Here is a 27,652-nt window from a genome sequence, read left to right as displayed (position 1 = left end):
CAAATCATCAAAGTCTGCCCCATACGAAATTCTTCTCCTAGTAAGAGGAAGAGAGTGGTGCAGGCTCCTTACTCTACAAAGCTGCTTTCAGAATCACGGAATGGACTCTCACAGGCAAGAGCCAGAAACACATGTTGAAAACCCTAACTCTTGACCATGAGCATGGACTTTGGAAAAAGAGGGAGCTGGGGTGGTCTGCCTTCTCACCTGAGTGGGCCATGCCACCTCTGTGAGCCATACTTTGCTCATCTGTAAATTAGGGGTGATATTTTTTCTGCAGAATTGTTAAAGAGTTTGGACACCATATGAAGACCCCCCTAGCAAATTGTCTGGCATATCGTAGCTATTCTGAAATAGCAGGTAGAAATAATAATATTGATTATAATAAACGTAACGATTATATTCTATGCAGAGGTCTGCTGGTAGGTCAAGAAAAACTAATACATTTCCAATCAGGTCTCACCTTTGAGATAGCTAAACAAACAAACAACACTAATCAGAAATTAAAAGAAAAAAGCATTTCCAATATTGAAGGTCGACTCTAAAACCAAACCCACACATCAGGTCGAGAGCTCCCAGCCTTCCATCTTACTCTGCCACCACCACCAGCTGCTCAGAGCACTAAAAGCCACATGTTATCACAAGAAAGATTAAAGCCATGAAAACCCTAAAATCTATTCCTCGATCTGGAAAATGCACAACAGTTTCTGGGCCCAGATCAAAAAGGGCCAGCACAGCGGGGCTGCCAGGTCTGCAGAAAGGTCAGGATTTCCACACGGGCAGCCAGCAATCCAATCTGGTAGGAGCCTCGCTCTCACTCAATAGGTGTGAAAAAGTCAGCACCTCCAGTGCAGAGTTAGGACATCTTGGATCTCCCTTTCTCAAAAACTATCTCCTACCAGCCATTTCTTTTGAACCCAAAGAAGAACCAGTGGGGATTCTTCAGCTGAGGGTCCAAGACACATTCCTAATCAAGTTCAGAAACCTGGCGTGGAGGATTTCACCAATTGACAGCAAGGACACATTTGTGTTACTTCTAACCAGTAAGAAATTTCCACTTTCAGTCCCCTATGAAGATCACCCTTATGATTAAATTTTGAGCTTATTGGCAAATCTACAAGATTTTCATTTCAAGCCCGGTTTCTACTTGTGGTCTCCACATGCCTCAGTCACCCAGGTTTGCACGCTCCTGGAGTGTCATATGGACCATTCCTCCTCTTCACCCCCGGGTCAACTCTGTCTCCAAGCCCTTTTGATCCAGTTCTCAAAATGTCTTTCACAATATTCCCTTTGCTCCTTTCCCGTCTCACTCCCAGGGCCAGGGCCAATGATGGTCCACACTGCTGAGCCTCCTCGTGGTCTCCTGGAACTGCCTTCTTCATCTAACTCATTCAGCCATAACCATCTGGCTGGTTTTCACTTCAGATGGTTTCCATCAGTCCCTTCTCTGTGCCAGCCTCTCAGCTGGTCTAGAATCCACTTCCCGGTATAATCAGGACGTAATTCTGGATGCTTTGACCCATTGTTATTTCCCTCTGCTCCCCAACAGCCACTCTGCTGGCACAGCCACACTTTTGCCTCTGGCCTCTGGGTTTGTGCAGGCTGCTCTTCCCCAGCAGAGTTTTGAAATCGTTTTCCTAAAATGCTAACTCCTGTATAATGGCATCCATCCTCCTGCCTTCAGTAGTTACACAGGATCTTCTCTGTACCGGGAATATTTCAGGCTCTTTCAAATGCAATATTATTTGTATAAATAAGTCAATTGACTTTGTTTTTAATTTAAAAAATGTTAAAACAAAACAAACAAAAAACAAATAGACCCCTAGATAAACCTTTTAATGTTTTTAAAACTAATATGTACATAATATTATCTAATTCTCTCAACAAACCTGTAAAGTAATAACATATCTATGTTTGCATGTGTATATATATATGTGTGAGTGTGCTTGTGTGTGTGATACATATGAGATTAGAGAGAGAGAGATCTCAAGGGGCCAGTGAAGTCGTATAACTGACCAAAGTGACTTAGGGAGACATCCATAGTGCTCTGAGAATAGATACGAGTATAGATCCTACCTTTAAAGATGCTTCTGTCCCAAACCCTAAAGATTTGGTCTAGTGCCTGAAAAGGAAATTCCTTTTGGGAATTCTCTTTCTCTTGGAACCTTTGCTTGTCCCTTTCTGCCATTAAGGCTCCAGAAAGGGGGAGGTGTGTATGAGTGAAGGGGAATCCCACTCTGACAATCAGAGCCTCATCCTACGTCCTCACCTAATTAACACACCGAGCAGAACCCAGACACCTCCGTGCGGCCTCTGCTGAATGTGATCCTCCCGTTGCTATCGTTCAGGGATTTCCTGCAGAATAATGCTCTTGACTACAGCCGACATTCCGGGTGTCTCCAGCCTGGTGCCCAGGCCTTTCCATGACCACATCTTACTTCAGTGATTTTGTAAAAGTACCAAAGCCAATCCATCTTCTGCAGATGATGGGTTGAGTCATTAACACTTCCAAAATGACTCTTGAGGCCCAAGAGCACAGAGGACCATGGATAATAAATGGAAAACATGTTTTCAAGGTGATTTATCATTGTCAGGATTGTTTTTAATGAAAGCAGGCTTGGAAAAATTTCGGAATGTCAAATCCTTCTACAGAAGTGGTTTCCTCCCCAAGGGCTAACCTCTCACGTTGTCACCATGGGTCATTAACAGCTGGGCTCAGAAGAGCAGGAAGATGTTCCTTTTACAGCTGTACGGTCACTGACTGCCCTGAGCAAGCTGGCAGCCTGAACCCTAGAAGCAGCTGGCAGAAATCTGAATCTAGAACTCCCCTGCAAATAATTTGATTTTAAAAAGAAAAGTCTTTCAAAATACCAAATGGGGACGTCTCCGGGCCTGATTTCTGTCACAGGTGCGGAAGATTCAAGGGTTATAGGGATGGGGCAGAGGCAACGACACTTACTTTAAAGCACAGATAGAGCAGACTGTGCTAGAGGCCACTTCAGGGAAGGAAGGCAGAAAGCGGGAGTGAGGCTGCCAGGGAGACATATAACAAGGCGGAAACAGAAAGGAATGGGAAGAAAGGGAAGAGAAAATGATCAGTGCTATGACCTTCCAATGAGCACTTCCAGAGCTGCATAAAATGCACAGGGCAACAGCTGGGTCTGGTTGCTGCCAGAGGGGCTCTCGCAGACACCTCTATCCTGACCACAGGGCAAGCCCACTCTCCTTGGAGCCTAGGGTCTCTTTAAGACCACACAACTGAATGGACCAAGTCACAGGATCACTGGAAAATGACTCGATCACAATGATCTAGGTTAAGAAGTTTTACCTTCTACACAGCTGGTATAGCCACCAGGCCAGCAGACTCTTGGCCATAGGAATGTATCCTCTGAACCCGCAAAGGGGCAGCCATGACAGAGATGGCACTCTCTTCATTTGTTCACCCATCTATTGAGAAACCAGGCTACAGAGATGAAGAGAGTTCAGGGGACCTCATGTCTACTGGGGATGGCAAACAGGAAGCGAAGTAATTGCAATGCACTGGGACAGAGGTGCTATGAGAATGTAGGAAGGACAATAGGAACCCAGAAAAGCAGCCCCTCCCTGTCTTACAGGAAAGATGGAAAGCCTTACAGGGCAGGAACCTACGGAAACTGAGGCTTAAGTCAGAGTGACCAAGCAAGCAAAGGGGGATGGTGGGTGGGGCACAGACTATGCGAAAGAGAACAGAAGGAGAGCAAGTGGGAAGAGCATGTAAGATCCAATAAGACTTGAGCAGGTGGCTGGATTTTATCTCCAAGGCAACTGGGAGCCATGATGGATTTTACACAGGGAAATAACAGAATCAGATTGATGCTTTTGAAAGGTTGCTGTGAGGGAAGTTGGAGGGTCTGGTCCTGGGAGAATCCAGCCTGCAGATGCACACCGACATCTGCCCAGGGTCCCGCATGTGGGACAGGACACCGAGGCTCTGTGTGCGAGTGTTCTCAGTTCTCACCTGCCCGCAGCCTTCCACAGAGCAGAGCCCTGTATTTCCCAGACCACTTCTTTGGAATTTAGTGGGAAAATTGGAATGGGAGACAGAGGCGAAGGACTCGAGTCTAATGGTTAAGTTGATCCACAAAATAAAGCGCTGAGTGAGAAGTGAGAGGATATTGAAAAAAAAAAAGGCTGCTGGGTGGCGGGGGAGGGCAGCTGATGGGACAGCCCCGGGGAAATCTTCAGGATGTGAGGCGGGGGAGGAGAGGGGAGCTGTAATGTGTTGCTAAGATCCCTTTGATGTCATCTGCTGGCACAGAGAATGGAGTTCCTTTGTAACTACTTCTAGAAACTGAACCCTGATATGCTTGAAGACCGAATTATGTGGATCGCAGTGTTTTGCAAAGTTACAGCAATTGTCACTTGATCAGACTTACAGGAAGAGATTGCCAAGCAGAGCTTGCCTACCTGCTCGTTTATGCCGTGGTGGCTCCTCCCCTGCCGGTTCGTGTCCACGGAGAATCTGAAGGGACATTTTAGAAAACTGTCAGTTAGTCTTAGAGCCATCCTCTCGGCACGGCTGTCTGCTCTTGCGCCTCGAAGTCTAGAGCTGAGCTTAGGGCTGCAGATGCTGGGTCAGCACCTCGTGCCCTCTGGATGCCTGGCAAACAGCAAAGGGTCGGGAAGATGAAATGGTGCCGCCTCTGCGGTGTGAGCTGGGAATCCACTTTTCACGGACAGTCTCTGGATCAAGAGTGGAAGAAATGACCACATCTGAGGGTCTCAGAGTTCCTGCAGTATGTGACCTGTCAGGAAATATAACTTATGGTGTTCTCAACTTGTGTTCTCTGCCCAGGACTTGAGCCCTGAGTCATTCCAGTGACCTTTTAGACGAGTCTCACGACCTCTTCTCAGCACTCAGCCTGTCCCCTCCCTAGAGTTTCTGTGGCATTAGGGCTGTTTCAATCGTGCGCGCTTAGAAATGATTTTCTCCTGCTCTGGTCCTTTTTCTCCCAGATGGTTCTATTGTTGCTTTCTGTCACAGGGGTTCAGAAAGCCAGCTCCAGAGTCGGCCGGCCTGGGTACAAGGCTGTGCCACTTACTAGCTTTGTGACTTTGGGGAGTTACTCATCCTCTATGAGCCTCAGTTTCCTTTTCTGTACAATGGAATGATGATAGTACTGATCTCGCAGAATTGCTATGAGAATTAAGGGAACTGCAAGGTGGCACACAGTAGCCCTTAATAAACTTTAGTTACATCGTATAGTGCAAGGGTTAAGGGCAAGGACGCTGCAGACTTTGAGTTCAAATCCCAGATCTGCTAGAAAACGGCTGTGTGACCTTGGACAAGTTATTTAATCTCTCTGTGCCTCAGTACTCCCCTATAATACAATATAGGGATCAAAATAGCCTCCCTATGAAGTTGTGAGGACCAGATGATTAATAAATATAAAGCACTGAGAATAGTGTTGGTGGCAGAAGAGCTATCCAGGACGGGGCATCACGCTGTCCTGGGGGCGCCGTTCACACGGACCCCTCTGTCGGCCTACTGCCACTTGCTTCTTCTCGATGCAGCTCATCTCCTGTCATCCTATGGCTTCTTTGTTTAAGAACTGACATTGGCTGGCTTTGCCGTCAGGCTCACTGCCAGCTCTGCCGAAGGTAAGCTCGACCTGATGCGGGTTCCTGGCACATCCTGCCTCCAGGTGGCTTCCCCGTCACGTGCTTCTCATTCCAAATCCCACTGAGGCTCAGCAGAGGAGCTCCACCTTTCTCAATTCTCCACAGGCAACCACTGTCCTCCGGGGCGTGTCCTTTACCATGAACTCCAACACCACCCAAGGCAGTGCTCATTCTGCCATCTGTGGGGCCTACCATTATTTTCTAGTTATCTCACATCATAATGATAACAAAAATAATAATTCCTAAGATGTGTTCAACACCCCGTGCCAGGCACTGTTAAGCGCTGGACGTGTACTTACTTACTTAATTCTCATGATAATCTAAGATGTAGATACTGTTTATCCACATTTCACTGATGAGAAAACACAGGCATAGAGAGGTCAAATAACTTGCCTAAGGTCACACAGCCTTTAAATGGCAGAGCCAGGACTTGAACCCAGCCAGCCTGGCTCCAGAGTCTGCACTTGCCCACACAGGCATTGTATCCTCTTATCAAGAGACACCCCTGAAAACTGTGGATTTGTCTCAGTGACCCAGTCTTTCTCCCCTAGCATTTTTTCTCTTTCTTTCTCTATTGCCTCCTCCTATCCCCTCCTTCTTTTCGATGACCGATACTAATGTCTATAGGAACTGGAGAGAGATGTGTACCTGATAGTTCATAAATGTTCCTGAAGAAATGACTAGAGGAGTGATGGATGATGATTGGAATGTCAAAAGCCCAGTTGCAGCTTCTTTGCAGTGAGGTTATTTTAGCTGAACCAAAATGTGCAGGAACCAAGAAGGAATGGTTGACGCAAAGGGCTGGTTCCTGCCCGGCTTCCCCTGGAGCCTGCTTTGGCTCTGTGCCCAGGCAGAAGGAAGGCACATCCCCGCCTCCATCCTCCCTGGGGCCTGTGGATGGGGAGGGGGGCCATCAGGAAACTTTCTCTGTCCACTCTTCATGAGCCGCCTCTCTGTTATCTAGTGAGGATTCACAGCATTTTGTAAGAACAGCCTACTTCTTATTTTGAGCTCTGTAATCACTGGGGGAAATGGAGGAAAACTATATGGAAAGCAATAAAGCCTCTGATGAGTTCCCTGGTGGTGGGAGTGGGGTGGGGGTGAACACCCTTGGCCCTCCCAGATTTGAGAGGATGCAAAGAGCTGCGCTGCCAACTCATGGGGCCTGGATTTCAATAAGGCAAATGCTGGCGTCACACTGGGGATTGAATCCCCTTGCCTCTGCTTCTTCCAAGTGGGAGAAGTCATTCACTCATGCTAAGCATTAGTTTAATACATTATGAAAAACAACGTGCCGAGGCACACTGATACTGGTACCGTCTCTGGTAGTGGTGTATGCCCAAGTGTCCAGCTGGCTGGGGGCTCCCCAGGAGCCAGGCTTGCCCTCCAGAGTCCTCATGTCACTCCAGTTTGGGGAACTGAGACTCCAGCACTTGACTTCTCTCTTATACTCTGAGTGCTGAGGAGAATTCATAGGGGAGCATAGATCCCGCCAGGGGCCCCCAGCGCTCAGCTGAGCATTTACTTCAGAGAAGAAAACAAAGCCTCCAGTGGGCCTCCCACTGCTGGTCCATATAGAGGGACCCAGATGCGTGTCTGAGTGACAATGGCCAACTCCCTTCAGAGGGGATTTCCTGATGGCCAAGCTTTAGGCGGAAGACACAAGGTTACCAGTTCCAGGAGATGCCCCACCTGTTGGACATGATGATTTTACAAATCATTATGGGTAGGGGGTGTGGCCTGGACAGGGACAATCAGTCAGGAATGAGAGGTGGCACTTTACGTGTAGAGAAGAAAATCCCTAGGGAACAGGATGACAAACAATTTGGTCCCCAAAGACCTCAGCTGTCACCAGCTCTCACCCGTTCTCACCAAGACCCTGCCACTTACTCCTCTTTGTCTTGACCTGGAATCCCCAATTTAACCAATTTGCCTCCATGTTTCACAATGGTCTCAGCAAGAGTCCTGTTGGAATACCTCCTCACATAGGCGTGTTAGCACAGGTCTATTTGTACTAGAATAGTAAAAATAACAACTAAATCTTAAGTACGTGCTCTGGGCTAGTCACTGTGCCAAGGCACACATGTACGAGACCGTGACTAAGTTTCCAAAGCTTGTGAGGGTCAGAGCCGGGCTCCAGACTCAGGGCTGGTGCCAAAGTTGAGGTCTACAGCCTTGCTGCTCAAAGTGTGGTTGTTGGAACAGAGACAAGAGCAACTTGTCAGAAACGCAACATCCAGGGCCCTGCCCCAGACTTCCTGAGTTGAAATCTGCATTTTCAGAGGGTCTCTAGGTGGATTTATGTGCACACTGAAGTTTGAGAAGCTACGGCATCACACTTCAAAAGCCCATCACCCCGTATTTGTACAATTCTGTTCACAGCAGCCGTGTTCGCAATAGCCAAGAGGGGAAGGCAGCCCAAGTGTCCAGCGATGGGCGAATGGATAAAACAAATGTGGGATATATGTACAATGGATGATTATTCAGTCTTAAGAAAGGAAGGAAATGCTGACGCATACGACAAGATGGATAAGTTTTTAGGACATTATACTAAGCGAAATAAGCCTGTCACGAGAAGACGAATGCTGTATGATTCCACTTATATGAGATACTTCAAGTAGTCAAATTCATAGAGACAGAGAGTCGAATGGTGGTCGCCAGGAGCTGGGGAGAAGGGGAACAAGGAATTGTTGCTTCATAGGGTTAGATTTTCAGTTTTGTAAGATGAAAAAGTTCTGCAGGTTGGTTGCACAACGATGTGAATATATTTAACACTCCTGAACTGTACACTGAAAAATGGTAAAGATGGTAAATTTTATGGGTATTTACCACAATTTTTTTTAAAAAGCTCATCACCACGTGTTGCGTGTAAAATGGTAGAAGGTCCACGTGGAGCCGAGTGGCAGCTGGGGGAGGTAGACGCCGTTGAGGCAAGCTTGAAAGCACCTCTCCAACGGGGGCTTAGGCCTTTGGGAAGCTATTGTGTACAATAGATCTGGGAAGCTATTGTATCCTGAAGGTCGATCTAAGGAGGAAAAGGGGGCCTCCTTGCAGGGAGGTGGGGTGGGAGCTCCCAGGAAGATGAAGTTTAAATTCCACTGGCAGCCCTGGGAGGTCACTGGCTTGTCCCCTGACCGGTCTGTGCCACCAGGCAGATGTGGGGGCTTTGTTAGGGCCACAGCGATGAGGGCCGACCTGGCACACTCTGGGGGCACTGCTGCAGCCATGAACATGAGGACACTCTGGAACAGAGGGAAAGCCACCCCCCTTGCTGAGACCCCCTCACGCTCTGGTTTTCTCCCTCATGCTAGGGTGACCAGGGTTCTGCATGGACCGTGGCTCCGCAGGAACGGCAAATGTCTCCCGCGTATATTTCTACAAGCAACCTGCTGCGTGTGACTGCACGGGTTGCACCCTGCACACTGGAGTCTGGAAGAAGAGACACACAGAATCTACCTCCCAACTCGTGAGAGAAATAAAGGAAAAGACAAAGAAAACCTGGGTCAAACAAGGAAAGACACACAAACGGAAAGGAAGAAGGAAGTGCATGAAGTCAGCAAATAAAATCCTGGAAGTAAGATCCAGCATTATAAATACGACATTAAATGTGAATAAATTATACTCCCCTAATCAAAGTCACATGTACTCAGATGATTTAAAAGAAAAAATAAAAACCTCAAATACATATCATTTATAAGAGAACCATGAAAGTAGACTGATATATTAAAGGCTAAACAAAAAATAAAGGACAAAAATGAGGCAAAGCACAAATACAAAATCAGGATTGACACTGGAATAGGAGACAAAGAGTTAAAATGAAAAAGTACCAAGCGGGGCAAAAAGAGACATTGTACAATGCTAAAATCTACCAATGAAGCTCTAACAATAGCGACAGACTACAAAAAGGAGCACTAAAATTTCTTTTAAAAAAGTCAGTAGAAAAAACTACCATTACAGTAGGAGAAATAATAACAGCAAACAGTGACATAGCATTTATGACGTGCCTGGCACTGGTCTAAGGCCTGTTATAAACATTAACTAATTTAATTCTCGTAGCTGTCCTAGGACATCAGTACTATTATTGGCATTGTGTTACAGATGAGGAAACTGAGACAGAGAGAGAATTACATCTGTCTCCCAAGATTTCATAACCAGTACCACACCCTGTCTCTGGTGCATGGAGTAATCTAAGGGAGGAAGATCCCAATAGTTCTCATAAAGCATAAGGAGGAGCATTGTATACCCTTCAGTTAAGCTCCACTCCCATTATCTTCCCAAAGGCAAAATGACCTGGATAATTTGTCAGGCAACAGCTCAGATGCTATCTATGGCCCCTACAGCTATATCAATCTGTGATGGTGACACACACACAGATTAATGTCTTTTGAAATGTGTTCTAGTCTGATGCTCAAGTTAAAATGAATCCTTTGGGAACATATGTCCTTCTCAGTCCTCAAAATCTGCCCTATAGTCGTTGCCGTCAGTTTCAGAGTGGAGCTTCAGGCCTAGAGGCGGCAATTTACTTAAGGAGGGAATCCTGGGCGACGTTCCCTGGGTACCGCCCACCACTGCTTTCAGAGTAAGGCAAGTTGTAGACCAATTGATCCTCAAATCCGTTTATGCTCACCGCTCCCGCCCCTCATGTGCAACATTTTCTCAAAGGCCCTAAAAAAAATTTTTTTAAAGCAATTTCCGTCTGTGATATTCCCAGGAAATCAGAAAAATGCGACAGGGAAAAATACAGCAGACATGGATTTACTCACCGAAGGATGAACAATAGACTCTAAATTCAAGTTCAGCGTAGCTTGGGAAGAATAAATCACAATAATCATGAAGCACAGAGTGGTTCTCCTTGGGGATTTCATTTCTTCAAGTTTGAGATCCTTTGCCTGAAATGGAAATATGGTGGTTTAGAGAGAGAGCAATTTATTTATCAAACACTGGAAGAACTAGCAAACCCTGAAGGTCACACTACAAAAAGACCTTTTTATAGAGGGGAGAAAGGACGCGGCATTAAGGTATGGAACTATAAAGAGGAGTCTGCTCCCGACCGTTGAGTGAGGAAATGATAATGTCAGGGGGGTGGAGTTGGGAGGATGGAGGATCGTTCCTGTAAACAGGACAAAGGTGGCAGATATTTGGGTACATTTCCTTATACACGGAGAATGAAAGAGAGAAGGAAAGAGAAAGGAGAAAGAAGAGAGAAGAGAAGCAAGAAAAAAGGGAAAGACCACTCAGAAATATTGCCAACATTGTGATCCAGTACACATCATACAGAAACAAAAAGATCTAGAGAACAATACTCAGCTTTGCTATAGGCAACACACTCTGATATTTATAATTCTAGTCTATCTTAACTTACTCTATCTTTTCTTTTAATTCAGGTAACAACCCATTAAATTGACTTTGATTATTTGCTATTTATGTCAATGGGCTTTGTTATTTTTTTGTTTATATTAATGGGCTACCAGCCATTAGTACAGGAATTTACCTGGACTACATCATAAAAATATAAGTTGTATGTTATAGTCTTTGATCATATTATAGTATACAATACAGAATATTATATCATAATATATATCCCATCTTATGTATTGATTATTGACAGCTATCTCTTTATAATGACAGTGATGAAAATGAATTATTTCGGTGACCAGAGTACTCATTGTTTCAGTTAAAAAGTAGGGTGCCAGATGGAATCACCCCGACCCTTGTAGGTCTGGGTACCAGGACAGACTACTTTGTGCAGACTCCTTTCCCTACTGACTTTTCCATGTCCGTGTATCCTTGTGAAAAGAGCACTAGACTACGAGACAGAAGACACGGGCTAGGATGCAGGATTACTCCAACTGTGCTTTCTTGAATAAGTCACGTCTTCTCTGAGTCCATGTCTCCCCATCTGTGAAATGGAGATCATTATATCTCCTCTCATTCTCTCACAGAATTTCCTGAAGCTCAAATGTGATTAAAAGCCATGAAGAGCTCCAGGGACGAGGAATGCAATGGTTTTCTCCAATTGTTAGTGGAATCCAGAGGGCAACCACCAGGAAGTGCAGGCCTTGGCCCAGACATTGCAGGGAGCGCCAGGGGACCGTGGCCAGGATAACACAGATGATAGTCAAGATTTATATGCCAGGGAGAATTGTGTTTTAATCACCAGCTGCTGGCTGCCTCCTTTTCCTCTTCCCCAGTGGAAAAGAGAGAAGCATAAGGCCCTGGAAAACTGATCTAATTTGCAAATCTGGCAATCCAATACATTTTTAAAATTCTGGAACTCGATGGCTTTTGGAAAATACTTTGCAATTTAGGTTACGGGAACAGATATTTAAAACCAGATGCATCTGCTGTAGGGAAATCATAGCAACTCAGTGCTAAGTTCTCTATTAGAATTCTCCTCTCTTGTTGGCTTTGTGGGCATCGGGCAGGCTGATTTAGCCTGGTGATAGCAACTGTTTCTGAGATGAATCAAGTATTTAGGAGGCAACATAATCTTCTCAGGTCCTGACTTAGTGCACTGGAACTAGTTGGTTCCAGATGGAGGCAATTAACAAGGGGATGAGACTTAGTCATTGAACGCATGGTGAATGAGCCTCCCTTAGTATACGACACCCAGGGAGGGACTCAGGTATTAGCGGGACTAGGGCTGACTCCATATCTTTCCACTATTTCCCGTTGTTGACTTTTTCATCAAATTTAGCAAGAATTATAACATCCTCAAAAGGTTATATCTAGTCTTTTTGTGTAGGCCACCAGCCAATACTGTCCACTGTACCCATCTTCCCCCAGCTGCTCCTGAGACCGTTCTTGATTAAATTAATATTTTCTCTGTCGACCTATTTAGTGACAACAAAATCACAAATCAATAGAAGTAGAGATAGCAGGAGGACCCTACTCTGGGCAGGAGAGTATTCTCTGGATTCAGAGGATTGACAACAGCTATGTATAGTCATCAGTTTCACAGCAAAGGCGAGGGGCTCTCCACTTGAAAGGAGAATGGTACCCACTTGGAGGGAGAGGTAATATTCAAAACATCTGACAACCAGGATGGCGTGAGCATGACCCCTTGGAACAGTGATGCCAGCTGAAGATCAGTTCAAATTTTGAGGTTGCTGCTACATTTCAGGAGAGATCTGAAGAGAAACTTTTCTTACCTATATCGATAATCTGTCATTAACCCTCCAGCTCACAGCTGTTCTCATCTGTGAGGAAGCCAGTGGAGGCTCTTTAACTTGGCTAATGGGGGAAAAAATCCAAATTCATCCAGTTAAAAGCATGGAGCAGCATCCACATTCGAGGCAATGTATCTTCCAGTAGGGACCCTTTAATTGTAAATCCCTCAGAAGTTCACATTTATTCTAAATTCCTGGAGTAAATGGCAGACAACAACTAAGAGACACAGAGACAGAGGCTTTTTGGGAATGAGGTCAGATCATTTTCTTTCTTTCTTTCTCTCAATTATAAATCCTGGACGCTCTCTATGAAAATTCACCAACCTGTATGAGTTGGCTGTATTTTAGAAAAGGCTGGGAAATATGATCTCATGCCCAGTACTAACCCCGTGGTGATGAGCAACTTCCTGGTCCCCTCTGACTCTGTTTTCCTGTCTGTGAAGTTGGAAGAGACAAGACAGCGAAATCAAGCACCTGACGTCATATGCCAGGAATCAGTCATCAGGATTCTCAGCCGCACTGCATTTAGAGGACAAGGGTCTGGGTTCCTTGTAGCAGCTATAACAACGTCCTCTTGCTGAGTGGTTATGCACCAGGAACTGTCCTGTGAAACTGGCCTGAAACAAACATATCAGGGAACTGTTCTCCCAGATCTTATAAATAACCAGTGCTTAAGACCAACTGCTCCCCCAGAAACCCTTCATCAGTCTTGACCTGCCCAGACTTTCTTGGGGGCTGAGAGGAGTAAACAGGCTTGTATGCCTGGCAAGCTTAGGAGCATGTTCACAAAATGACCACATCTGTGTGATCTGATGCCCCAGTGTCATCATCAGATTGTGATTCCAAGCTTCTTCTAAATGGAGCAATAGTGGGATTCTTTCTGGAAATGATTTGCTTCCTAAGTTCTACACAGCTCTGCCTTCCCATGCTCTCTGGTGTCCTGGCTCCTCTCCTCTGGGGAGCCCAGCCTTGATGCTCTCCTTGAGTCCTCTTGGGGAGGAGGAAGGTAAGAGGTGAAAGAGAGCCCATGTGTGACCAGCCTCTGCCCAGGTGCCTCCAGTCCAGGGTTCCTCTCCCAGCTTTAGCCCACCACATAGCCCCTCCCCTTAGCATCACCAGGTACCACCAGCCTGGAAGGAAGTTCCCTGGAGTATTTGTGCCTCATCTGCTTCAGTGGTTCTTAGCCTGGCTGAACATCAGAGCAATCACCTGGGGAGTTTCTTATTTCATTTGTTTGCTTGTTATTTTAGTATCGCTTCAGACTAACTGAATTAGAATTTCTGTGGGGTGGGAACTGACGGTCTGTATCCACTCCAGCTGTTTCTGATGTATAGGGAGACTTGAGGTCTGCAGATCCACATTTTCAGCACTCTGTTGCTCTTTGCACATTACCCAGCACATCTCTGGCACTTTCCATCACCAGCCTATAGCTCGCCCGCTACTAAAGGAACTATGTGGAAACCGAATCTTGAGGGGGATGCATTTAGGAGGCAATCAATCAACGGTAGATGAATGAATGGATAAATAGGAGTAGGGACTCAGAGGTGATCTTCTCAATCATTTTTGATGCATTTCAATAGCCCAGGTTGTTATTTGAGACTGTTCTGTATCTCATGTAGCATCAAATGTGTTGCATGCTTAGGGACCAACAAACACAGGCTGCTTCTTCTAGGCCCCAAGTTGTGCTCTGCATTCACAAGTTAAAAAGAGCCACAGTCCTTGCCCTCAAGAAGCTCAATCTCATTGGGAAGGCATGAAGCATACAGTTAAAGAAACATAGACTGAAAGGAAAACGTAAGCTTAAAAGACACTGTTTACTAAATGCCTCCTGAGTACTGGGCACATGCTAAGTGCAATAAATATGTTAACTCACTTAATTTGCCTCTCACAATAACCCTGTAAGGCAGGTATTTCAATCCTAATTCATAGATGAGAATGTGAAGGCACAGAGAGGTTACAGAACTTACCCAGGCTGCCCAGCTAGCAAGTAACGGAGGGAGATCTGCCCCCAAGTTGGCCTGTCACTGAAGTGAGCTGCAGTGTGCACCTGACAAGCATGACTGGAGTTGAGGATGAAGGGGAAGTTGGGTGAGCTTGGGAGTGACCAGCATCACTAGCCTGACCCTGAAGGATGGGCAATGCTTCGACGCATAATGGAGAAAGAGAAGAGAATTTCAGGCGAAGGAGAACAGCACGAGCAGAGGCAGTTGTCTCTGTTTCAAAGGGAACACAGCAGCCCAAAGGGTGATGTTTGGAAGTCCCCCGAGCCACGTATAGAGGTTTCCTTGAGCAGCTCGTCCAACCACTGGGATGTGGGCTCAGCCATGATGGGCCAGAGGACATTGTTCTCCTGAACAACCACCGTCACCAAAGAAGGCAGAGCTGTTTTGGCTCTGACTTGGAAAGAGAACGAATTCGCTGCCATTAGGGCTCTGGTGGGTACCCGCTCCCTGTAGCAGACTGTAGCGGAAGGAGCAGCGGCTTTGAAGTCAAACAGGCTTGTGTTCGATTCCCACTCCCCTGCTTAGTAACTATGGGCCAGACACCTAACCCCACTGAGCCTCAGTTTCCTGCCGTGAATAACGTGGATCGCAGCAGCTGCCTTGCAGCATTGTGAAGATTAGAGATCGTGCCTACGAAGCTCGAAACACCCTGGTCAGAGGTGGAATTTGCTATGGGCTGAGTTACGTCCGTCCCTCCAGAATTCATTTTAAAGTCCTAACCCCCAGTATCTCAGAATGTGACCTGATTTGGAGAAAGTGTCTTTAAAGAGGTAATTAAGTTAAAATGAGGTCGTTAGGGTGGGCCCTAATCCAATATGGCCAGTGAACTTAGAAGAAAAGGAGACGAGGAGGCGGACACACACACAGGAAGGACAAGAACCTCCAGAATTGCGAGAAAATCAATTTGTGTTGTTTAAGCCACCCAGCCTGTGGGACTTTGTTCCATCGTTCCTAGCAAACTAACGTAGAATTCAATAAGAATGACACCTCCTTTTATCTTTTATCATTTAAAAAGGGTGAGTGTGGACCTCTGGTCTGCTGCTCAGTATTTATTGTTTGTTCTGGGTATGTTTTTATGAAAACTGAAAAATGAATTCTTGGTGCGTCTGAAAAGAGCATAAAAACGTAGACAGTCAGAACTGGAAGGCAAGTTAGAATTCATCTCTAGTTCGAGCCCCCCCCCCGCCCCCAGACACACTCCTTAGTCTTTCAGATGAGAAAACTAAGGACAAGGAAGGGCTGTGTGTCTCAAAGGCAGCTAGGGCCTGAGTCAGTCAGGACTCAAGAGATCAACCAAGGATTCTGGATAATAATATTGTCCTACAGCCAGGCAAGCCATTTATGATAGGATTATGGAGAATAATGGTCTTCAATAATGATGATGACAATGATATAGATCCCTGTCATTTATGGGTGCTCGCCACATTCCAGGCATGGTGCTAAGCTCTCTCCAAAGATTGTCATTGGACCCTCTCAACGATCCTATGGTACAACTAAATTATCCCCACTTCTCAGATATGGAAATGGAAGGTTAGGAGGATAAATAACTCGCCAGGGCCACACAGCTGATATATGGTGGTGGCAAAATGATAAACTAAGCAGTCTATTCCACTGGGGAAAAGGTACCATTTGGGCCACGAGATCTTCTTGGTGGGTTATCAACAAGAATAAATGGAAAACTTTCTCTATATGGGTATTAAACCAGGCAACCAGAAACATGAGTTCTAGCCTTGCTTTGCCACTAATCAGCTGTGTGACCTATGGCAAGTCACTTCACCTCTCAGTTTTCTTATCAGCAAAACTACACTCAGTGACGTCAAAATTGGGGTGTAGGAGTTGGCCTCTGAAGGTCCCAGTACTGTTCAAAGAGTCTAAAATTGCTCATCATTATTTCAAATCCAACATAACCTCACACAGGCTTCTGAGCCTAATCATAATCATCTGTTGCATTTATCCAGCCCACCTCTGATTAACTACACACTCCAGGCCTTCACTGGCCCTCACGCATGCCATTGTGATGGCTTCCGTTCTCTTCCTCTCTGCCTCAACGTCTACTTGGAGGCAAGACCCATCTTCCAGAAGTGCTCTTGTCATGTGCCACTCTCTGCTCAGCTCCCCACTGCTTTCAGAGTAAAGGCAATCGCTTTACTGATACTCCAGGCCCTCCACGACCTGGATTTTATTTTTCAGAGCTGGTGTATTTAATAAGCATCTGTCATATTTTCACTACTGAAGCTGGTTGCTTTTTCGTAATTTAAAATAGTGCAAGAGATTTTCCAGTGTTCATGCAAAAGTAAAAATACAAAAACTAATCTTTGAGAATTAATCCCGGGGACGGGGAGAAGTAGTTATTATTATCAAATTATTTTTAAGTGTTTGGCAAAGATGAAATAATGCTGCCATTTACTTGGTTTGTTAATCTCCGTCTTGTCTTGCCCTTAAGCCCTATGAAAATCACTGTATATTCAAATTCTATCCACCCCTCAATGTCCAGGCAAAAGGCCACGTTCTGGCTGGAGGTTCCCTGATCTGTTCAGCTATAAATAGAGGCTACTTCCTCTGAACACCCACTCTTAATCTAGACCCTTAGCCTTCCTACTTGTGTTATATTCATTACTGTAATTGTTCCATGAAACAAACCTACTGATTCCCCCACTCATGCGCTCATCCGTGCATTCACACACTGGACAAACATTTATTAAGTCCTGCTAGGTGCCAGATGCTCTGCTAGGTGCAGGGGAAGTGGAAAAAAAACAAGAGAATGGTCCCTGTCTCCACGGAGCTTAGAGTCTAATGGAGTAGATGACGTTAATAAAGGATCAATTACTCAACTTGGTGTTTAACTATGATTGTGAAAGTTCTACGTGGGAGAATAATGACAATACAAATATTTGTCGTGCACTTACTCTGTGCCAGGCACTGGCTTGAGCACTGACTATCTTAAACCCTTTGATCGTCACAACAATTCCAATGAAGGGGTGCTAGGACAATGTCTAATTAACAGTATGAGATCAAATTAACTGAGTCACAGAGTGGTTAAATACTTGCCCCAAATCACACAGCTGGTAACTGGCAGAGCCAGAATTTGAACCTAGGAGGTCTCACTGCAGAGCCGATCCATTTAACCACTGTGCTGAACTCTCTAATAGAACCTGGTGAGAGGCTAGTCTTGGGAACTTGTAGAAGTTGTCCAGCATTGGGGATCTGTGGAAGGTGTCCCAGAGGAAGTATGCAATTGAGCTGAAATCTGAAGCATGAGTTAGAGTTAGCCGAAAACAAATGGGCAGGTGACAGGGAGGGGAGGAAGAAGGTTCCAGGCAGAAAGAAGAACATGTGCAAAGGCCCTGAGGTGGGAAAACACATGGCAAATTTGATTTGTCTCAAGCATGCCAGAGGGGCTGGAACACCAAAAGGGAGCAGGAGAAGGGTATGAAATGGGGCTGGTGAGGTGAGCAGGAGCCAGGACAGGCAGACCTTGTAATTGCAACCACAGGAGTAGGTAAGACTGATTAAGAAGACAGTAGAGAGAGTAGAGAAGAAGGCCTATGACCAAGGTTCACAGAATTCCAATAATCAATTGATGGGGCTCAGGGCAGGCCGCCCCAAGATGTGCCACTCTGGTATGCAGACTATTTCTAGCTGAAGACAATAAAGGCTCAGACTCAGCAGAACATTCGACATTTCCCTCCTAACTGCCTAAAAGAAATTTAAAATAAAGGCCTGTCCACAGGATAGGCCATCACCATACATAACTTTGGGTTCTGGTAGACTGGGAGGATCCTTGCTAAGCCCACTCTTATCAAAGTTCTATTTACCAAACATTTGCTTTTCCATTTCCATATGGGTTGCCTTCCTCCCCTTTGAAGCCCCAAACCACTATCCCAAACATCCTCCTTGTCTGTAGCTGAAGATACTTAAACAGGCAGCCTTGGCCAGTTGGCTGAGTTGCTCAGTTTGCCTGAGCCTCTCCCATGTATACGTGTTATAAAGCTTTGTTTAATTTTCTCCTGTTATTGTGTTTCATGTGAATTTAATTCGTTGTCTGGCCAGAAGGACCCAGAGTGGGTAGAGGAAATATCTTCCTCCCCCACACAATCAAGGAAGATGATAGAGGCAAAATGTTTGGTAATGGGAGACCACAGAGGCAGGAGGGAAAAACGGGTAGTAGTGAGTCTGGAACAAGGGAAGGCCAAGTTTCAAGAAGCAGAGTATGGTCAACGATGTCCAGTGGTGCTAAGAGGTCCCTTAAGGAGTGGACTGAGATTGCCCACTGCATTTAGAAACATGCTATGTTCTTAGTAAGTGGGATCTCACTGGGGTATGGGGGAAGAAGGCACATTGGGAAGAGTGTAGAGTGTGGGAGGTGAGGACCTAGAGAGGGTGAGCACATAAAACTCCAGAAATTTGGTTGCAAAGTGGAGCAGAGAGAGTGGAGAGTCTTCCCATGGATAACCTGCTTGGCTTTCACGTCATACACAGTATGTGCTGTGATATACATGGTTTTCTTTTTAAAAGGTACTAATTGTATTGTGTGGTAGGACAACATCAAGGAAATATCAAGAGGAAACCATACCTCCCACTAAACCTTGGCCAGTGGCTGGCTGACTAGACAAAAAAGAAGCCGAGGGCATATCTCCCTACGCCCTGCTCCCTGTGTTCTGGGGTACAGTCCATAAGCTCAGGAAGCTTTTGTGTGTGTGTGTGGGGGGGAGACTGGCCCTGAGCTAACATCTGTGCCCATCTTCCTCTATTTTATATGTGGGACACCTGTCACAGCATGGCTTGATGAGCAGTGTGTAGGTCTGCACCTGGGATCCAAACTGGCAAACTCCGGGGTGCCGAAGCGGAGGGTGCGAACTTAACCACTACGCCACCGGGCCAGCCCCTCAGGCAGCTACTTTTAAAACGTGTACTTCTCATCAAAATAGAGACTAGGCGAGAGACTGGAAATAGATATCCCATATATCGTTCTACTACTAGAGAATAATTGAAAGCAGAGTTGATGGCAGATGATGGATGGTAATACCAAATTTCAGGAGGAATTTCATAGCAAATTTCACCATGATTATTACTCTTTGTTCATCTCTAGAAGGCACAGGGTTACAATAAGGATAGGATGTCGTCAGTGAGCTCCCTCCTGAATTGTAGAAATACAGATTAAAAATCCTCAAGTATAACTTCAAGAGCCTGTCTTCAGAGATCTGTATTTTCAACGGCAGTGGTAATAAGAGTTATCTTTGCCGACCTTATTCAATTAGATGACTCATCCCTCACACATGCAGAACTATAAGCTAAATATTTATTTAACACAAACACGAAACACAATACCAATTAAAGAACTGCCTTGAAAAATGCTTCTCTATTTAATTTTCCTTTGCCTTGAAACAAGGTCCTGCAGCAGCATTGTGTCAGGGTGGCTCAGCGCTATCAGATTACAGAGGAACGTTTGTTTGTACACAATGGGGGCAAGTTTTCCAAAACTTGGAAACACATGTGTGCAGCGTTGATAACATTTTATGCTTCTTTCTTGTTGTAAATCACTGGAGGATTTGAACCTTTAAGCAAGAGATTGCCATCTTTAGGAAAACACTGCGTTCCTAACTCTGCTCTTATCTTTTCTATCTTGCTACTTTCTGTGACCATATGAAGGGATTTCCCTAAGCCCTGGCCAAACAATGCTGGGGGTGCATTCCCTTTGGGATGGAGGGTGGCCGTGTGGTTGGCTGCAGTGCTGATGGCACGTCAGAGCCCTTGGGTGGAGGTTTGGTCCTTAAGCTCTGTGGTTCTACCCTTTATCAGATGAATTTCAAAATGACACTGGAGTATTTTAATAACAATAATGGACCAATCAGAGCAGTCTCTGGTCACTGTGCAGGATCAGGGGCCTGAGGGCCTTCATTGCTAGACAGTGAGGAGTGTGTGGGAGGTTTCCAAGGTGAGGGGCTGGGAAGCTACGGCAGAGGTGGGTGGGGGGCACTCTGGGCCCTCCGGGGGCAGCTATTTACCACTTGGTTTAAAATAGTCCAACATTTTAATAATCGGCAGCGCCATCCTCCCTGTTGTCTCCTCCTTTCATGCCCTCATCCACTCCATCTCCCTGAGACCAAGCATTGCTGTCTTCGGCCAGCGACTTCACTTCTCTTAAATTGTCTTTCCCCCCTAGTGATTACGTTAGACTTTAAGCAGAATGTGTGTGTACTATTCAAAATGAAAAAGATGTTTTTTTTTTTTTTTCCAAATATACAGTACCCTGAGAAGTCATGGCCATTCCAAGATTTCCTGAATCTGGACATTCTGCCCAAATGAAGTCCTCACCTCATTATGAAAAGTATGTTCTAAAGGAAAACCTGATGACATTCTTCACTAGTCCTCGTCCTCCGTGGTTTCTTGTTGGTTTCTGACGTCATTTAGGGCCTCCTCCTTTGTGGCACCCCCTTTTCCCTCTCTTGTTCTCTCATCCCTCCAGTTTTTGCTCATTTCCCTCCTCCTGCTACGATTCCATCCTCCTCTTCCTACAACCGTCTCACTGAGGTCCTGCGAAAACCACTCCTGGGTCCTTGGCTTATCTCTCTTGACACCCTTTCTCTTAAGGAGCTTGTCCACTTCTAGAGTTTTAATTATTGATTTATGTGACAATTCCCAAAACTTTATGTCCACCCTGAGCTCTTTGCTAAATATTAGGAGCATCTCTCCAACATCCATTTCCTCGTGGGTCTAATTCAGCTCATCTAAAGCTGTACGTGTCTTCTTCTCTCCCACTGCCATCTCCTAACCCATATCTTCCCAGTTTTGCCAACTGCTGGTTTTATTTCCCAGTTTCCCAGGCCCATCACCCCACAGGTATCCTCGGACACAAGAATCGAGGGCAGGAATCAACCAGTCACTAAATGACTCCACCGCTGCTATTTATTTTCCTTGGCCACCACATCGGTTTGGACATCGTCATCTCACATCTGGACAATTGCAGCAAGTTCCTGAATGAGCTTCCTCTCTCCTTTCTTCCCTGCTCAACAATCCAGCACACCATCAGCTGATCAACTTGCCTACAACGCTATTTTTCATAGATCGCTACTGTACCACATTCAAATACTTTAAACAAGCAAACGCCCAGAGAATATTTGGGCTAATTCACCTGGCTGGCCTGATCACACAACCTCATGTAAACCCAGATCCGCCACCCTATTCTTCCATAACACTTGGATGCAGAACAGGCTGACCCACTCATAAGCCTTTATTGTACCTTCTTTTGCAAAACACGTCATAAACATTAACAATAAATATTGATTCGATGGATTGCTACCTCTCAGCTTCTTCACATATTATTCTTGGCAACTGAAATGCTCTCTTCCTCCTTTCTGAGATTTACCCCTCATCTCAGGTCTTGCTTATTCATTAGTAACAATGACAATTGCTGTTGTTCACCAAGCCCTCGCTATGTGCCAGGCATTAGGCAAAGCACTGTGCGTGCACTAGTTTCATTTAATCCTTATATCCTCTATTGTTACAACTATCATCATCCCCATTTTGCAGATGAAGAAACTGAGGTTTGGGTAAATTAAGTAGCGCAACCCAGGTCACACAGTAAGTAGTTGAGTCTGCGGCCACAGTCTGAACTCAACCTTGATAGTACACTCTTTTTTCTTGTCTTCCCCAGAAATACATCTTTCTCCTGCAAACACTGCATTCCTGTGCTCAGCTGCTCCTCTGGCTCTGCCACATGGCTCTTTTGGCAGCACTATTGTGGTTTTGTAGCGTAGGAGAGTAATTCGGCGAACGGACTCTGAAGTCACGCTGCCTGAACTGGATTCCCTGCTCCACTACATGCTGGCTTTGTGTGCCTCAGCAGCTCACGTAGAACTGTGTGTCCCCTTATCTATAAAATAGGGATGATGATAGCACCCGAGGTATGGGATTATTGGAATAACTGAGTTAACAATCTTTGTTAGCACTGAGCGGAGCACCCAGCACATCGTAAGCACTCAATAAATATCTCCTGTTATTATGAAAACTCTCAGTGCCCATGCCTTGCCTCCCATTGGGAATATGAGCTATTAAAGGAAAGGACTCTCTGCCTTTGTAACTCTACAGCAAGTCTCTCCAGCACAGGTGCTTCCACGAAACTGTGATTTTAAAGACTTCACTCTTGTGACTGTCTTTTAGGAAACAGGCAGCAAGATTCCAATTATTTTAACAATCACATTCAGAATCATGCCATGTGAGCGGAAACACTGAGCTGGTAAATAACTCGCGAATTCAGCGTACGCAGTGCAGATATTTAACTCAACAAGCCTTCCTTTTGCACGTATTCTGGGCCAAAACTTGTGGGCCCAGGGGAAACTGAGATAAGCTGAGGGAGGCCCTCCTAGTGCTCCCTATAAAGGAGACAAAGATTACACCAATGAGCAATGCAAACTTGAACTCTGTTGAGAAATGTCGGCGGGAGAAAGGTTCTAGGGGCACGTTTTATTATGTAAAAGCAGCCCTGATTTATTGTCCATCCATATCTAGATCGATCCAGAAAGTGGTGGACCATGCAAAGGATAGCTAGTATTTCTTTTTCCCCTTTTCCTTGAGATGGGGACACAACATGTTAAAGTGACGTTGAGTAAAATGCATAACCTCCCATGGTCATTTGGCACTGGAAGAGCACATCCTGTTTACCTAGAACATTTAATCTGATTTCGTAAAATCCACAAGTAACAGGGAGCCCAGAGCATCTGCAGTGAAGTCAACAGGGTTGTTCCGATTTAAATTCAAAAGGAAGTGCCATTGTCAACTCCTCTTCATTGTCACGTGCAGAGGTGAGAGGCGTCTGCCCCTGTCATAAACAGCAGCGGCCAGAATCCTGATGCGTGATGCTCACAGCTGCTCGCACTTCTGGCCCCAAATTTTTGGTCACATGAACGGGTGTTGCTTCTGCTTTTCAACTGAGCCACTTTATCTCTGACAGTCAGGACTCAGTGGTTCTCAACCCTAGTGGCATAAATGAATCACTTCAGAGATTAAAAAAATAATAGTAATAAATAGCAGGCCTGGGCCCCTTCCCCAGAAATTCTGATTCAATTGCTCCAGGAAAATCGCTGGGCACTGTTTTCTTTTTGGTCAGTTTCTGGGGTGCTACTAACAGGCAACAAGTATTACATTCTGCCAAAGTCTAGACCAGGCAATAGCTTGATTCCCAGAAAAACATCTTCCACGTTGCTACCAAACTGACAGAATCCAGTCAATCACCTTAATTCTCTATTCCACATGACTTTTATCCTCATATTACTGACCAAGAATGGGGCTGGAAAGCCAGAGATCTGGGTTTCTTCTCATTTCAGCACCCCAAAAGGACTCCTTGTGTGATGCTGGACAAACAACCTCCTAAGCTCTCATTTCTGTGTTCCATAAAATGGGACTAGGAGAGCTGCTTCCCCCGGGGGCCTGGTGAAAGCAGAGGAAGACTGTCAGGGGGCCAGCTCCATGCAGGAGGGTGAAATGGCTCATCACGGTAGCCGGGGATCAGGAGAAGGGATCAAGGCAAATTTAACAGCATGGTCAAGAAAGTGCTCCAGAATGCCCCAAATCAGCAGGACCAAGTGGCCCTCTGGTTTGGGGTGGAGAAAGCTTGGCAAAAGCAAGAAAATACCACATAGCAATTGAAAGTATTTTCTAATTATTCTTTGGTTTGACATCTATCCATCTATCTAGTTAATTTCCTTTTATTTTATTTTTTTTCCCCTTTCATTTCCAGAACAAAGCTGCCTTTGATGGCCTTCAAGAGAGAAGCCCAAACCTCTAGTTGGAAAATCTAGAGTTTAATCCATGAGAAGTTGTCATGGATATTATTAATTTTAAGGCCAAAACTGACACAAAGATAATAATGGTAAAAAATGAGTAAAACTCTTTCAGACTTTTCTAAGTGCTAAAAGAGCTGTTCACACTCTGCATGTATCATTTTATCTTTCCACTGAGTGGCAGGTATTGTTAAGGATCAATACGTGAATCTGACAGTGAGAATTTATTGTATTCCTGTCTGCCCTGGCTGGCCCTAAGAGCTGGGAAGACAGAAAATAAGTCATTTAACTGGTAAGATACGGGACAAACTCTTGACAGGATAATTTTGGGGAAAAAAAAGAGTGCTGTGTAGGGGGGTGTGGGGCTTGAAAAACTGTTAGAGATAGTCTCTTACAGGATGAATAGATTCCTGCATTATTCATGCAATTCAAAAACGAAAGACTGAAAACATCAGCCCTTTGTGAGAGGAAAAACTGAGCTGCCGTGAAGTGGCGCGGCCTGGCTTCCTACGGAGGATAAGAAAACATCATTTAAGCAAGCCACACATCTTAGAGCTTTTCCTCCCTTCCAGAACGCCCCAAGCAAGCCTACCCAGCTCTGAATCCCTGCTCTCTTCCTGACCTCCTGCCCAGCACTGTCTGCAAGCCCCTTTCCTCTCTCATGAGTGGGAGGCAGCGGCTTCCATTTCACATTTCGGGGATCGCCCCTTGCCCCAGGGCTGCCTGGGAGCTGAGAGAATATCCGTACTCCTCCCGGTGTAGGAGGATGCAGCCTCCCCTTCATCAGCACAGCTGTGACCCGGCTGCCTGGCCGTGGAAATGCTCACATAGTAATTCACCAATGCTCTGGTCTTTATGGTATTTTCTGGCTCAGGGATGGGAAAATTCACTAAAAAAACCAACCGAACAAACAAACAAAATAGCTCTCTTAGTTATAGAGCAAACCATAAAAAGATCCCAGCTCAGTGCCTGATAACCTCCCTAAATACAGTCTCAACTTGACTAATCGGCTGCACAATGCTCTTGACCAGACATGCTTAACGCTCACCACATACATGTCACAGCTATCTAAGAGAAAGTCAGGCAAAGAAGATCATAACTGGACAATGTTGTAAAGGGGTGTCAAAGTGACTGAGGTGCCCCTGAGGTCTTGCTGCAAAGGGAGACAGACCACAGTGGGAGAAATGCCTGTTACCTGTCTAGCAGCGCAGTCCCCAGGCCAGCTCCGACTCTGATCAGACGCCTAGAAGCTTCCAGGTCTCCACTACGAGGCCATTTGCGCTCCTAAAAGGCCTCACAGCCAGTGAAGGGAGAGCCAAGTGGGACTCATTGTGAGGGTTTGGGCAGGACTGGCAGCTCCACGCCACGCTCCGCCTCACCCCTGACCGGTGGCTTCCCTGCCGTGGTCCTCGGAGCCTCACAGAGCCATCTCGACAATGAGCGTTGCTGCTGTTTGAAAAACAAGCAGTGATTTCCTGGTCCTCTTCCCCGGATGGCGTGTGCGACTTCCCTCACGCCCATGGGAAGTCCTTCAGATCCTTCTTATCTGGAAACGTCTCCACTGAGTGGCCAGACTTGTTTAGCCAATACCTCTAGTTCTTGCTTTCCTTTCTCCGAAGAAAAAATCAAAAAATGAAACCAGAGCAAACCCAAAATGGGTTAGAACTAATGAGTGGCGTCGGGGGCCTGGTTTAAACCTTTGAAAGATGTCTACTAAATTAGATTGTGATTTCCGAGGAGAAGGGAAATTAAAATTATCCATGAGTTCCTTGTCTCCAGAAGTGTCAAGGTCAGAGAAATAAAAATCCCTGGAGTAGAAGACCTCAAGAAGTCGTTTGGTCCTAGCTCTGGGCTGCAGGGGGCGCTGTACTTTAAATATGCCACATGAAGGAGGCGTCTAATTCTCCCAGATTTCCAGGGGAATTCTATGAATATTTGTGCATCAGACTATATATTCTGTGACACTATAAAGTTATCATCTCAATAACACTAACATTTAAAGATGAGGAGATACACGGAAAAGGGCCATTTGGCAGGCTGCAAATTGTTGCATTTAAAGATGAATTATAATCAGAGTTTTTTAGCTGGAAGTGACCCTACCATCCTCATTTTACAAGTGAGGAAACTGAGGCCCAAGGAGAAACAGTGACTTGCCAAGCTGAGAACACAGAGGGGAAATAATAGATTATCGCTCATTGGTCTTGGACCTCAGTGTGGAGAATGCTGTTCAGTTGCCTGCTCTAGAGCCCGGCCCGCGGAAAGTCTAATGAAGGAGGCCCGGCCTGGAGCCAGGACTCTGCATTGTGGCTAATTGGTGGGTGTGATGCAGGTAGTCCCAAGACTGTATTTCAAGAAACCCTCGGAATGTGACAGCAAGGTCTCCAGTGTCACACGGCAGGGATTCAGACTACAGCCCCATAGATTTCTATTTATGTGGCCTTGTGCACATTACGAGACCTCACTGAGACTCAGTTTCATGATGCGTGAAAGTAGATGACATCGCTGCTAAGCTCATAGGCCCCACGAAAGCCTGGCGTAGAAGAGCCTGAGAGCTGTTCGTCCCTCTCTGGGGACCTGGGCTCTAACCCTCCAAGCTCACGTGCTTTCGCTGTGCCACACGGGCTCCCTCTCCTTGCCCGCCTTCGCCTCTGGCCAAGGCCATCGCCCTTACACATGTCAGCAACTCTCAGTAGCTCTCAGGCTTGAGACAAAAGTTAAGTATTTTAGCAAAAAGAGGATGTACCTTCAAAATATTATTATTCTGCTTCTTGATACTGATACTCAGCTGTATTCTTCACCTGACTCCATGCTGTCATTGGGAGATGCTCGTCTTGTCCACCCGCAGCTGACCCTCCACTTCCTCTCCGCTGCCAGCCCGGGTCAGGCCATGTGCTCAGGGGGTGCACCAGGGTTGGTCTAAAACATGGTGCTCTCCTTCTCCTTGCTGGACACTGGGGTATGCTTGGACATGTGGCACATTACCTCTGGGTTTACGGTTAGTGGCACAATAAAGGGCCTTATTATTTAATCCTGTCTTAAC

General features: G+C 45.7%; 1 protein-coding gene across 10 annotated transcripts in view; it reads right to left on the bottom strand.

The window, feature by feature from the left end:
• Positions 1-27,652, bottom strand: part of ADGRF5 (adhesion G protein-coupled receptor F5) — a 102,380-nt gene that overhangs the window by 46,107 nt on the left and 28,621 nt on the right. For 4 of the 10 annotated variants that reach the window (XM_070514801.1, XM_070514797.1, XM_070514800.1 and 1 more), the window contains exons 2-3: positions 10,425-10,550; positions 4,447-4,501 (exon numbers count right to left, since the gene is read on the bottom strand). In XM_070514801.1, the coding sequence (XP_070370902.1) occupies positions 4,447-4,501; positions 10,425-10,526 (157 nt within the window). In that variant the 5' untranslated portion in view covers positions 10,527-10,550. Of the gene's footprint in view, positions 1-4,446; positions 4,502-10,424; positions 10,551-25,807; positions 26,121-27,652 lie in introns of those variants that run through there. The other 6 variants (XM_070514796.1, XM_070514804.1, XM_070514798.1 and 3 more) reach the window with 4 other exon arrangements.

This window comes from Equus asinus, chromosome 8 (assembly GCF_041296235.1).
Source record: "Equus asinus isolate D_3611 breed Donkey chromosome 8, EquAss-T2T_v2, whole genome shotgun sequence".
NCBI classification, from domain to species: domain Eukaryota; kingdom Metazoa; phylum Chordata; class Mammalia; order Perissodactyla; family Equidae; genus Equus; species Equus asinus.
This window is presented reverse-complemented; position numbering and strand designations above follow the sequence as displayed.